General features: G+C 42.7%; 1 protein-coding gene and 1 long non-coding RNA gene across 7 annotated transcripts in view; one reads left to right on the forward strand and one right to left on the reverse strand.

The window, feature by feature from the left end:
• Window positions 1–6,102, reverse strand: LOC138923618 (uncharacterized). Of its 2 annotated transcripts, XR_011437496.1 has the most exons (4): window positions 5,963–6,101; window positions 3,810–3,914; window positions 1,995–2,083; window positions 1–279 (listed from the first exon to the last, which is right to left on the reverse strand). It is a non-coding gene; the product is annotated as an uncharacterized lncRNA (long non-coding RNA). The 2 variants fall into 2 exon arrangements; XR_011437495.1 differs by lacking the exon at window positions 3,810–3,914 and having other exon boundaries at window positions 5,963–6,102.
• The window catches only part of PPM1K (protein phosphatase, Mg2+/Mn2+ dependent 1K), a 23,236-nt gene continuing 14,903 nt past the window's right edge, over window positions 5,995–14,327 (forward strand). For 2 of the 5 annotated variants that reach the window (XM_023637745.2, XM_070263435.1), the window contains exons 1-2: window positions 7,091–7,510; window positions 13,397–13,915. In XM_023637745.2, coding sequence (XP_023493513.2) covers window positions 13,476–13,915 — 440 coding nt within the window. In that variant the 5' untranslated portion in view covers window positions 7,091–7,510; window positions 13,397–13,475. Of the gene's footprint in view, window positions 6,793–7,027; window positions 7,556–13,396; window positions 13,916–14,327 lie in introns of those variants that run through there. The other 3 variants (XM_023637744.2, XM_070263436.1, XM_070263434.1) reach the window with 3 other exon arrangements.

The following is a 14,327-nucleotide window of genomic DNA, read 5'->3' on the forward strand; positions in this document are numbered from 1 at the left end:
CTTCTCTACCTAATTGAATTCTTGCAGCAATTATGTAAGGTGGCCAGGGCAGGTTATAGTTAGTGCTATTTTACATCTGACGAAACAGGGGCACAGTGAAGTTAGCTACTTGTCTGAGGCTGCACATTCGGCCGAAAGCAATGTTGGAGTCCAGCCTCCAGACTCAAGCAAGGTACATTTTCTATGATTCCAAGATACTTCTCAAGGGTTGGAAACTTGTTTTTTTCTTTCTCATTCTTTCTAGGTAGCCTTGTATAATATTCAGCAACTAAATAATCCCTAAATTAAAAGAGAGACAGACAGAGAGAGAAAGTGGATGATGAGCCACAAAATTCCTGGGATGATACTTACAGAACGTCCTACTTTTCTGGTTACAGCAGTCATCGTGCTCAGATACATGCCTACCGTCTCCTCTGCCCCCTCTCAGTTTTCATGAGAGCAGAGACCACATTTTTATTATTTGTTCATTGCTATAAACCCGGAGCCTAATGTACACGGTACCTGATACACAGGAGGAACTGTTACCGAAACCGAAGTGGGTTCCCTCCTGGTCAGTCAAATCAGACTCTCCGCCAGAAGTAGTTGTCTCATGAAGTAAAGTATATTTGCAGCAAATAGGAGAACATGAGGAATCATTTCCAAATTCATGGCGTCCCCAAACAAAGGGAAGCAGGGACATTTATTTCGGATAGGGGATGAATATTCAAAAGGGAGAGGTGAGTATTCACTTGCACAGGCTCAGTTGGAAAACATGCTTTCACATAAACTGCAGGTTATAGTAATAAGGCCTAAGCTCCTCCAGGAGCGAGCTTAACATTAAAAATAAGGCAAAGGTCATAGGCATCGCTCTTGGGGTGAGGCTTGGCCTGGTTCAGGGTGGTTGGTGATTGCATCACCTTAACATAACAAAAGGGAAAAAACAATTTGGAACAACAATTAAATGCTTCCAAACTCACCTTTGAATTCCTTGGGGCAACTAGTGGGTAACAGAACTTCAGGAAAAGTTATTGAAAAAAATGAATGAAAATTTCTCTTTGGCTAAAATTGCCTCAGGAAAAACTCAACCAAATGATTTTAAGGTGGAGCTGCTATCTGTATCAGTTGGGATAGGCAAGGTTAAGTTAGCTCAAGATGCAGTAACACACAGTATCAGTGGATTAGAACAACACAGGTTTGTTTCTCACTCATGCTATACGGCCATCATGGATTGGCAGCAGGATTCTGCTCTTCGTAGTCACTCAGGGACCCAGACTGAAGGAGCAGCCGTGATCAGGAACGTTGTTGGTTGCAACGGCAGAGGGAAGTGAGCCTTGGAGGGTCTTGCGGAGAAACATTAAATGTTCCAACCCAGACACCCTGTCGCCTCCACTTGCAACTCATTGACCTGAAATATTCACAGGTGCCCTGCCTTCCCATAGCACCCCACCACGGGGCCAGAAACTGCCTCGACCGCGGAAAGCAGGAAATATTTGGCAAAGGGTGCTAATGACTATCATATTTCATCTCCTTGATTTTGAGCTTTTGTGATTTAAGCAACAAAACGCAATTTTGTTTATGACCTTTCCTACAACATACATTTATAAAATACAATTTTCCTTGTAACAGCTCTATATAAGAATGATGCATAGAGAAAACAAATACTTAAATAAGGTCAAGTAGAAAAGTCAGAGGTGGAAATGGAAAGGTAATTCAAATCTCTATGCCACTGGTACTGGATGAAACTCATTTATACCATATTCATACGGGTAAATTACTCATGGGAAAAAAAGCAACAACTATATTCTAAAATAAAATCATTGCTGCAAGTTTTAACTGGGTCCAAGGACAAGATCTAAAAATCCTTTGTGTCAGTGTTTTGGCGTTTATTCTGGTGGCACAGAGAAGAGACATCTGGAAAATTCTAGATAGGACAGCCTGAACCGTGGAAAAGTACATCCTAGTACCCCAGGCGCATGTTCTAGACCTGAGGCCGAAAGTAGCATACAGGTACTTACCTGGAAGATTGACGATTCTATTGCAGGAGAAGAAAAAATGTTTTCCCTCTACCCTCCTAGCTTCTCTAGCTGGGGTTCTGGATATGAAACTAAAAAAAGACAAACCAACAAGAGAGTAAATGGTTTTAGTTATGTAAGTATGCATGGAAATTTCACAGAGAAATGAGACTCTAGGAGGCCAGATGATTGAGGTTTATATATTATCTCAGGTTAAACCAAGGAGAAAGGATTGGGGGCTTCTGGCGGGGGTGCAGCTCAGGCTACGGGAAGGGCAGGGGAGGAAATTCCTGCTGAATAATGGATCACTTGTTATGCAGACAAGAGTTTCTCAGGTGAGAAATGTTGTCTCTGGGAGCAGCTCTCTTCCTAGTACTTCCTGGAGAGTCCATTATAAACGGAAATTTCCTTTACAAAAGGGGGAACTTATACTGTATTTTTAGGCAGAGGGAAGTAAAGAGCTTTTCTTGGATCTGCTGGTTCTCAGTTGCCTTTAGCTCAAAATAATCCATATGCCAAAGAGGCATATTTTGCAGTGGCATATTCTGGTGTCAACGAAAATAATCCATAACCAATCTATAAATGAAAATTTGGGTGAGTCTATTCTGAGCTGAAATCTGAGGACTATGGCCCGGGGCCTTTCTTCCCGAAGGAAGAAAGGGCACCGAAGAAGTGGGGTGCACAGAGTGGTTATATACCCCCAGAGAGGATGTTTCACATAGGCTTGAAATGTCCCTTTTACAATAGTCGTGAGACTGCTCTGTAGGCACAGCGATTGATGGAAATAGCAGGTAGGTCTGTTGTCTCAGTGAACACAGCAGGGTGGCCAGTCTGTTGTCTCTGGTCACAGGTGAGCACCGCAATCAGTTCCTAGCCTAAGGAAAGATGCTTAATCTTTAAGGAAATTTCCACGTTGGGAGGAGGAGGGAAGTTGCACCTTTATCTCAAGGGCCTTTGTTCCTGCCATAGGAAATGTATATACAATGCATGCTCAACGGCCACAGTCAGGCCCTTTTGGAAAAAACAAAGTCAGGCCGAATTAGGTTTATACCAAATGGCTTCCTCATATACTCCAATATATCCTATTACTTGCCATTTTTATTTGTCACTGGTACACTTCACTAAGTATACAAAAATATCCATCTCTAACTTTTTAACAAGAAACAAATGATTATTCATTAGTAACTGTTAATAAAATTATCAATTCATGATTACACATATGTGGTTCCCAGGAGCATTAGTAACTAATCAGGGAAATGGGTAGTGTTAAATCCGTTAAACAAGGAGGCCATCAGACTGAGGTGGCTTTAATGCCTTAGGAGCCTAGAGAAGCAAACCCAAACCTAAGCCTGTAAATACTTCAAAGTTAAGAAATTGAAACCTAAGGACAACCAATCACAAACAGCTAACTGGGCTTTCCCAAAAAAGGTAACTGCTTAAGCTACAGCCAATCAAATAACTTCCTTGCTTTGCTTCCACCTTTTCTCTACAAAAGTCTTACCCCTAGCTTCTGTCGGTGGAGCTCCCAACCACTTCCAGTGAGGTGCTGCCCCATTTGAATCAATTTTTGCTCAAACTCTTAAAATGTTTAATATGCCTTAGTTTATGTTTTAACAGTTGGATTCCAGTGGTTCATTAGCCTGAATCTCAAACAGCTTACTCAAGGCCCCAGTCCTCACTTTATACTAGATTATCCCCCAGGCCACCCACCTACCCAAAGCCTTATGAACTGTCTTGGGTATAATTTCTTCATAGTCACTAGTTTTCAGCAAATAATTCAATTCTTTAAAATGTAAAGTGAAAAAAAAGGAGCTCAACTTAAGACATGGAGTGTTGTGTCCACTTCTTTTGGACATTCTGCAGCGTTCTCTCAGGCCGAGTTAGCTTCTATGTTGAACTCTTTTTGTAGTATATTCAGCGATGCTTCAGAGATTCAAAAAGCAGAAGTACATAATTCAAAAGGAATAAACTGCTGGCTTTATTCATAATCAACTGTGGTAGGATGTGGAATGGTATAGTTTTCAAATGTAATTCCAAGGACTGTATTAGCATCAAAGATATGCAAAGATATGCATATTTTTCGGGACAGCCTAACTGACCTTGCCTATTATATGACTGTGATTGCAGTCGATTATGGTAAAAGGATGTAGCAAAGTCATGATGTTCTCAAATGCTGGGCATGCGGTTTGCAAGTGCTTAAAAAGAAGGTCAAAATGCCAAGCATAATTCAAAATGTTTTAGATTTCCAAGCTCAAAATTTCCCATGTCAACAGTCCTTTGTCGTCACTAGGTTTTCACATTTGTGATAGCAATGTCCTTCATTATCTGCATGAAGTTTTGGTCTAAATGTTTGAGATATCGCAATATAGGGTCCTACATTATTGATGAACAGATTTAAAAAAAAAACTTAATTGTATTTAAAGCTCAGCCACCAAAACGCTCCATCAAAAGAAAAGGCCATTACCTAAGACAGATACTAGAATGTTCATACTAATACCATCTGGAAACCAGCCTAATGTCCATCAGAAGAGTAAATTCATAAATTGTGGTATATTCACAGAATGGAATAAAATGAATGATCTACAACTATATGCAACAATATGGAGGAATCTCACAAGTATAAAGTTGAGTAAAGAAGCCAAACACAAAAGAATGCATCCTTTAGGATTCTGTAGCTATTAAGTGCAAAGACAGCAAAACCAGCGTGTTGTTGAAAGTCAGGATAGGCAGTGACTGGAAGGCAGCATGATGGAGTCCCTGCGTGTTAATAATGTTCTATTTCTTGATCTGAGTGCTGGATATACAAGTGTGTTCAGATTGTCAAAATTCATTGGGCTGTATACACTTGGAATATGTGCACTTTTCTGAATATATATTATGCTTCAATAAAAAGTTAAAAAAAGAAAGAAAATTGCAGGAAGCCCATGAAAATTTAATTTCAACCCAACATAATAATCCTCAATGTCATTAATAGAATTTGTGAGCCATCAATCGCTTTCTGACAGAGTATTCAATGGATTCAGAACAGTTGTTCTGGGACCAGGATATATAACATGTCAAAACAAGCTAATAATTTACGTTGAAAATCCCCAATCTCTCTGCTTTTCTCTGCCTTCACTGATATCACCATCGTTTAAGTGAGGTCATTTCCCACCTTGAGACTCATCTGATATAGTCTCCTAACCAGGCTCCCTATACCTAGTCTACCTGTTCTCTACACATTAACCGAAAATGATTTAAGTCTAAACCAGATCCTTTTACTCCTTTGCTTAAAACGCCTCAATAGACTCATTAAATTTAAAATGCAGAGCCAGCTCTGATGGCCTAGTGGTTAAAGTTTGGCGGGTTCTGCATTGGTGGCCAGGCCTGGTTCCTGGCTGTGGAACTACACCACTCCTCTGACAGTAGCCACGCTGTGGCTGCAGCTTACACAGAAGAACTAGAAAGACTTACAACTAGGATATACAGCCATGTACTGGAGCTTTAGGGAGGAAAAAAAAAGAGAGGGAGAGGAAGATTAGCAACAAATGTTAGGTCAGGGTGAACCTCCCCCAGCAAAAAAGCAAAAACAAAAAAAACAACCTTTAAAAAAAATATGCAAGGCAAATTCCAAGACTTGGCTACAAGGTCTTGCCTCTGTCCACCTCGTCCACTTCGTGTCATGTTCCTCCCCTCTCCACCTATGCTAGAGCCACACTGGCTTTCTTTCTGTCCTTCCAGAATGTCAAGCTGCCCCACCTCAGGACCTTCGGTCTGCTAGCCCCTCTGCCCAGAACTATAATCGCTTTTCTGGTTCCACGACAGGCTGACTGATTTCCTTCCCACTCTTCGAGTCTAAGCTTAAATGTTATGTTATAAAGTTCTCATTTAACAATCCTCCCTCTCTAACCTCAATCTCCTATTATTTTCCGTATCCACGCCTTGTCTATTTCCTTCCTTGACATGACTAGTTATTTTATTTGCTTGTTTACCTGTTTGTTTTCTCCCTGTTCCTCCTCATTAGACTGTAAAGTCTGTGAAGGCAGCTATCAAGTCTATTTGCATCAGGATACCTCCAGTGCCTAGCACAGAGCCTGGCATACCAAATGTCCTCTATAAGCATAGAAATACTTGTGGAACGAATGAATCCACATTCCTAAGGGATCACAAGATGCCTGTTCGGTCATGAAGAACGCTGCCCCGTGAGTTTTTCAAAGAACAGCAATGAAAGCAGATGCCGTTCAAGCCCTTTGCCCAGGCAAATTGTTGCAGTTCCGTTCTCGGTTTCCTAGTTGTCACAGCTACCGCCCCCTAGCCCCAAGCGACACACCCCGCTGCTCAACCGGCTGGCGAAGTACCAAATCTGCCAACCCCACGCACCGCTGAGGCGCCCCTCATTGGCCGGCGCTCCAAGGCCTTCGGAAGGGCGGGATGTCACCGTGAGCCGCTATTGGCCCAAATCGACGTCGCTCTACGGTGCCGGGCTAAATGTCAGCCGAGTCAAATTGCAGCTGCGGGGAGGCTCGTTCCCGTCGGAATCTGTGATTGGCTGCGATCGAGGGCTGGGCCGCAGGCACGCTGCCTCGCCAAGCGCGGATTGGCCGGAGCTGCCGTCAGTCAGCGGGAACAGACTGACCCTCTCCATCTGGGCCACCGAGGGCCAAAAACTCTCGAGAATTTCCAGCAGACGAGCCAGTGGCTATTCTGACTGCTTGTTCCAGAGATCAGAAACATCGGAGAAGAAAACCTAATCGACCAAGAAAGCCCCTCCCCGCCCTCCGTTAGCTAATTAAAAATTTTCCAGGGGCATAACCAGCACGAGGTAAGAGCCTAGAGCGCACTTCATTTATTTCTGTTACCGTTTATAATATTATTTATAGGCGGGGTCGCATGCCACCGCTGCGGGTCGGCGAAATGGAGAGTAAACGGAGGAGGGCTGCCCAGAGAGGGGAGGGGAAATGTAGGTTTAATCTCCCCAGCCTCCTCGGTCCGAGCTCCACGGTCAGTGTCTGGGCTCTTTGTGCGCCGCTTTCTTCCCTTGCGAGGTCAGGAGCAGTGTGTCCGGGCGGGCCCGCCCCGGCTGCACAGTGGGATACGGGCGTTTCCTGCCGAGATCCCGCGCTCGGCCTTGAACTTGACCGCAGACTGGAGGCGCCAGCCGAGCTAGTCGGGTGGACCGAGTTGGAGGGACCATGGAAGGAAGATGGAAGGGAGGCGCGGGGCCCGCTCTCGTTTCCCCTTAGCGAGGCCCTGCATCGCCCTGCTAGAGCCCCTGGACGCTAGGATGCTGCAGGGGTCAGCGCCGGGTCTCTGCCGCAGCTGCAGCCGGGTTGATGAAGACGTGGCGACACCCGGGATCTGTACGCCCAGAGGGTGGTTGGGAGGCGGAGACCGAGCGGCGGAAGGTGCTAGGGGGAAAATCGGCTTTCTGCAGTGCTGCGTGCTGCGTGGGCGAGAGGGTGTGTTTCCTGCCGTGTATCACACTGGCTACGGCATCTGTCACGGCCCGCGAGCTGAGCCCAGGATCCCGGACTGTCCAAGTGAGCTTTTTAGGGGATCGGAATAGAGATGGATGCGGAGCCCTGGTTGGTGTCGATCTGAGGACGTGGGTATGGCTTTGCCAGGAGAGCACTGTGATCTCGAGGCCTTGTGTCTGGTGATGTCTTTTTTTAGCGGCCCCTTTCTGTAGATTAGAGATTTCACAGGAGATGACAAAGACGAGACTCTAGGTGGAAATAGCCAGGCAATTTGGAGTCTCTAAAGCTCCATTGGCCTTTCCGAGCCTCAGGCTGGAAATGTGCAGCAAGGGCCCTTCACCCCTTTCCACCCTTCTCCAGTGTGGAGAAAGAATGAGGTTGTGGAGCAGTTTCAGAATGAGCGCCCAAAGTGACAGATTATAATGGTCTTGAAAAACAGCAATGGTGTCGTGATATTCTAGGACAAGAACAGATGCACCACTGTGTAAGAAAATATCTTAGTCACAATTTTTGAGTGGTGAGTTCTTGCTAATAATTTTTTTCTTGCAACCTTAGTCGTTTTCTATTGACCACGAACACAGGCACCTCCCTTGACTGGAATCTTAAGAGAAGAGGACAGAAGTGGGGAGAGGTGCTGTTGATGTAGTATAGAATGTAAAGGAAAGTTCTTCTTAACTCATCTGTAAAGGTACATGTTTGGAATATGGCCTGTGAGTTGCATCTGCATTAACTAAAATGTTTTAAAAGATATCTATAGAATTAGAATAATGGGTACTTTTCGCTGCTCCCATGTTCTTTTCTCTATTCACTCATCTAAACTATGTTCACAACAAACCTAAGGGGAGTCATTTAGGGTTTTGTTGTCATTGTGCTTTCTTCCCTCATGTAGACTAGTACATTTTCTTTCCTTTCCACCCAGCAGGGTGCTTATAAGGAAGATACTGGAGTCCAAATTTCCTGAAATACATTTTAGAGGTTTCCATACCATTGAATTTATTGGAATGCATTGGTTGTTTTTTAAAAAGTCGATAAAGAAATACGTAGTTTAAGAATATTAAAATTAGGGGCTGGCCCTGTGGCAGAGTGGTTAAGTTCGCCAGCTCTGCTTCAGAGGCCCAGGGTTTCACCGGTTCGGATCCTGGGCGTGGACATGGCACCACTCATCAGGCCATGCTGAGGCTGCGTCCCACATGCCACAACTGGAAGGATCCATAGCTAAAAATATCAACTATGTACTGGGGGGATTTGGAGAGAAAAAGCAGAAAAGAAAAAAGAAGATTGGCAACAGTTGTTAGTTCAGGTGCCAATCTTTAAAAAAAAAAAAGAATATTAAAATTGCCTTGTGTTTCCATTGTGGAAGTTACTGATATAAAGATATCTGAGTGCCGCTTCATAATGGGCAGAGATGAAGACTTCGATATTTTTCCTTAAGGGATAAATCTAAGCAAGTTTCAGTAGTACTGATCCTCAGAACTCATGAATAACTTTAGCATGAGCTTAAGATGACAATAATAAACTGCCCTTTTGGCCTGCTTTCAACAGTCAAGAGCAGGTTAGGTTAAATCCCAAGTTCATCCTCCTACCAGAGACGATGAGTGCCTCCCTTTTCCAAAAATAAATTTGGACAGGTCACAAGTCTGTAAACCATCGAGAGATTGTAAAATGAGAGTAAGATGAAAACATAAAATTGGCATAGCAATCTTGTAGCTGTATCTGTGGCTTTTCTTTTCCAGGCTCCCACCTTTTATTTTTAAATCAAGTATTTACTTCAAAAGTTTACTACAAACCAAATGCATTTTTTTCCTTCCTGATGCCTTTCACCTGAGATTTTCTCCTGTCATTTTTATCAGTGCTCTCAAGGAGCATCTCTTTGCTTGCTCTTGTGGGCTCACAATTCATTTCCATTTAACTCTCTTTGCTGAGATCTCTCCTGCTAGTCAGAATTGTTAAACCAGGGGCCGGCCTTGTTCGCTAGTCCTATTTCTGTGTCAGGGCTTTAAAGTACCATCAGATTAAACAGGTAAAGCGTTGAGGAGGAGGAAGATGATGAGGAAGGCCCAGCCACACAAACTAATGTGAAAATGCTGAAAAAGGGAAGATTTTTTAGGCATTTCTTTATTGACAATATGTAGAATATCTGGGGTTTTTAGTGTGCATATATACATGTGCGCACACTCACAAATTTTTAAAAATTCGTGTGATTAAAGTAAATTTGCGAGCCATAGATTTTTCTTTTGTTTGGGAAATAAAAAGGAATTTGGACTACAGTTTGGCCTAGCGAGAAGATTGTCTATTTTTTTTCCTTTTGGTCTATGACTATCAGTGTAGTCTGGGTTGCTTAGATAAGTAACCTGTTAAAGTAGCTGGAATTCCCATCAAGTTATTTATCTTTATTTTCTTGCTTAGCATAGTTTTTGAAATTTATTTTTGCTAGTGGGATATGGTATGTGGCATGTGTTCTCGTGCTCTTAGTTCATTTAACTTTTGCTCTGACATTTTTGTGTCTTTAAATGGCTTTCAGGCAGAATTACTTCTTCCCTTTGACTCTTTTGGATGACTTTGACTTTCAAAGATCGAATAAAAATGTTAAAACAGTTTATAAAAAATAAGCTAGGCTTGATTTCCGACTGCGAGATTGACATAAAGAATTCCTAAATAACTGAGTTTTAGTTTGCAGAATGATAAACACGTGCCAATTTATAATTGCTGAAGTGACAAATAATAAAAATAATTCTTAAGTGTTTGTCAGTTTATTCTCTATTCTTTTGTTATAAAGAATACTGATTGCTTTTTTCTTTTTTTGAACATTTTTGGGTTTTTTTCACATCATAAATTCTACTCTCTGTTGCCTGCTAGTCAGTGCGTAGTCATGTCCACGGGCATCTGCAGAGCTGGGGGCCTGTGAGGCTGATTCCTAGTTTGAAGCTCTGGAGGAAACTGTGCTGGAAGTGCAGGTTAATTCCAAGTTGTTATTTAGCTTAGGAAGACAGTCCCTCTTTGAGTTGTTTCCTTGGGGATATGGAGGGGATTCGTGTGATTTAGTTATATAGCGTATGGAAAAGGAGATGGGACCACTTCTCAAAGTCTCCTAATGTTTAAGTGATGCTGACCTAGCTCAGACTAGCTCATCTGGCTCCCATTTCATCTATGCTGATAGTACGCCTTGAAGTAGATCTTCTCTTGCAGCTATTCTGCTTACTTTCTGAGATGATTATGCAGATAATAAATGAGGAAGGGGGCTAGGTTGATAATTGATTTCAGTTTATGTCAGCTTAAAGAAATGTGCCCAACTTGCATTTTATTTAATTTGGGGTCTTTTTTTTTTTTTTTCTTTTTTTGAGGAAGATTGGCCCTGAGCTAACATCCATTACCAATCTTCCTCTTTTTGCCTGAGGAAGATTGTTGCTGAGCTAACATCTGTGCCAAGCTGCCTCTATTTTGTATGTGGGATGCTGCCACAGTGTGGCATGATGAGTGATGTGTAGGTCCACACCCAGGAACCCAACCCATGAACCCCGGGCCACTGAAGCAGAGTGTGGGAACTTAACCACTACGCCACTGGGCAGCCCCTATTTCATTCTTAAATAGTATTTCCAGTGGATATTTGTTCTTTGCTAAGAATGCAGCTCTGTTTTATTTTATATTTTTTATTTTTAGAGGATAGAAAGAGAAAAAAAAGAGTATCCTCGAAGAGCTGCAGAAGAACTTTATTCAATATTTATTTGTTTGTAATTCTAGAATTCTTGTTTAAAGTAGGTGCATGACTGCAAAATGGCCCGAGGCTCATATGGCGCACATGCTCATTCAGGCTGAAGCCTTAACAATAGTGCTTTGTTAATTTCTGGTGCACTCTTCAAATATGAATGTGTTTTCTAATAAACATATCTAAGGTTTTATTTTTTTTGTATGGTGTAAAGCTGCTTTGTGAATTATCTCCATCAATAATTCATACTTAGTTCTCTTACTTGCTAGATTGTATTATAGTTGGAAATTTCTCCACAAGTCACGACCTTTATTTGACATAGTTATTGTTGCTGAGTAAAATATATGCTTCAATCAGAAGCAAAGGAATAAACACCTCTTTTATTGTAACGGAATGTATTGCATCTCTTTAACACTTGATAACCAGAGATGCTGGGTCTCCCCCAGCCCCCATTTTGGTCATACGAGAAGTGAGTTTCTGTCTTTTATCCATGATATTATTTAAAAGGCCAGAAGGCATGGCCTCCTGTCTTCTGTGACGCAGTCACGCTTTGGGGCTAACTTGTTCTGAATTTCATGCAGGCAGGGCTCCTGTGGCCCTCGCTGCTTGGATTTCTCTGGGTGTTCTTTGGAACTTCCTCCTTTCCTTCTCCTGCTTTACTCACTGAAAGGAGAAATGGCCCTTCCTACACATAGCTGGACTGATTTCCAAAAATTTATTTGAAAATGATTGTTTGAAATCTGTCATGCATTTTCTTATTGATGCACTCAAGCTGGGCTGTTTGTGTGTGTGTATGTTTGTGCCTTTTGGGGAGAAAAATTTTTTCAAGCACATTTTTTATTGTGAAATAATTCAAACGTGCAATTGAGAATAATATAACACCTGTATACCCTCCACCAGCATTATCAAATCTTAGCATTATGCTATCTTTTCAAGTTGGTTTTTAATTCATAAAGTAACAGGACATAGCACTATGGAAATGAATTTCTGCTTATAATTTTATTTGTATGGAAAACTGCCAAAACCACAGCCCTTCCTGCAGGGGTACAGGAATTTCCCCTCCGGGCAGGTTTAGGGTTGACCTTTGGGGCGGGGTCCAGAAGTGGGGTGTCAGAGTAATAATTTCAACGAAATATAGTTTAGTCTCGGGTGCTGTCTTCTGCTGGAGCCATTGGCAGTGAGTCTAAGGTGTGAGTGGGCTTCTGGGCTCGTGGGAGAGGAGTCGCAGCTGTTAATGTAAATGCATGGATCAGTTGCTCATAAATCAGGGCTGCTTGTTGCAAATGCAGTGCCATCCAGTTCCTGGGAGCACATACATCAGACCTGACTTATCTTTGTGCCTAAGGGGTGTTTGCATGAACCAAGGTAATAGAGTATGCAAAGTTTAGTAAGTTGAAAAATCTTAAAACAAAACGAAACTTATATCCTAGGTTGTGTCTTTGCTCAGACTGGGCCACCCTTTGGGTACAAAACTATCACAAATATTCTATTAACCAGTTATTTTTTCTTCTTTCTTTTTTTTTTTTTAAAGGTTGGCACCTGGGCTAACAACTGTTGCCAATCTTTTTTTCTTTTTTTTCTGCTTTATCTCCCCAAACCCCCCGTGTACGCGGTTGTATATCTTAGTTGCAGGTCCTTCTAGTTGTGGGATGTGGGACACCGCCTCAACATGGCCTGATGGGCAGTGCCATGTCCACACCCAGGATCCGAACCCTGGGCCACTGCAGTGGAGAGCGTGAACTTAACCACTCGGCCACGGAGCCAGCCCCTCTTCTTTCTATCTGTTGTAAAATCCTTATTATTGTTAATATTTGCCCCTTCCTTTTCTTCAGAGCAGTGGGGTTAATGAAGGGAAGAATATTTATTTACACCTGTATGCTACGTTCTTGCTGCCTGCTGGACCAGCAGTTAGGCATCGCCAGGGAGCTGGTTAGAAATGCAGACTCTCAGGCCCCACCCCAGACAGACTGAATTAGAATCTGCATTTTACCAAGATCCGCAGCTGATTGTAGGTTAAAGTTTGAGAAGCACATGTTCTATATATGTGCACATTGTCAAATTTTTATAGAGTTTAAACTCTGTGAATAGGGTAGGTAAATCAATTCAGTTTTGGTCCACTATCCTTAGAAGTAGGCTGTTAGGTGCCACATTCTTTATGGCCTTCATTTTTGGTAATATCTACTGATGTATCAGTTATATTCGGAATTACTAATGGAGTCTCTCCCTCTCTCTTTCTTTCTGCTCAGTTGCATCCTTTTCCTTGAAGACATCCCATTATTATTCCACAGAGCCTTCCCTCGCTACTGAGTCCTTTGGAGCTGAGTTATGTCAACAGCTGCCTTAATTACTTTGGTTCGAAGTGGTGGGAACCAGGTGAGGAGGAGAGTGCTGCTAGGCTCCCGCCTGCTGCAGGACGACAGGCGGCTGACGCTCACATGCCACGGCTCTACTTCAGAGCCCCGGTGTTCTCGGTTTGACCCAGATGGTAGTGGGTGTCCAGCCACCTGGGATAATTTCGGGATCTGGGATAACCGCATTGATGAACCAATTCTGCTGCCACCCAGCATCAAGTATGGCAAACCAATTCCCCAGATCAGCTTGGCGAATGTGGGCTGTGCCTCACATATTGGCAAACGGAAAGAGAATGAAGACCGCTTTGGCTTTGCCCGGCTAACAGATGACGTCCTGTACTTCGCGGTGTACGATGGACACGGGGGACCTGCAGCTGCTGATTTCTGTCACACACACATGGAGAAATGCATCAAGTACGTACAGTGACTTTCGCTCTTGACTTTTCAGTTTGTCTTATACTTCGTGTTTAACCTTCTCCTCGGCTGAGAGGTTCACTGCTGACAGTTATTAATTGGTTTCATACTACTGTTTTATGAACAAGCAGTAGCTTAAGCATGCCAGTTATTACTGATGATTATTACCATTGCAGAAATATATGTTTTAACAACTCCCCCGGTGACAGCATTGACCAGAACCTACAGCACTTGATTTGGGATCATTTCAAGTGAGTTAACATAGACTGCATGATCTTGTGCACTGTGACAATCTGAGAAGCACATACCACTTCAGTGAGTGGAGATTATTCTTTCAAGTGCTATGAATAGTGTTAAATACTTGTTGAAAATAGCTTTAGATGATTGGCTTTAGTATAGGAAGAATGCATTT

The sequence above is a fragment of the Equus caballus genome, chromosome 3 (assembly GCF_041296265.1).
Source record: "Equus caballus isolate H_3958 breed thoroughbred chromosome 3, TB-T2T, whole genome shotgun sequence".
Classification (NCBI taxonomy): Eukaryota; Metazoa; Chordata; class Mammalia; order Perissodactyla; family Equidae; genus Equus; species Equus caballus.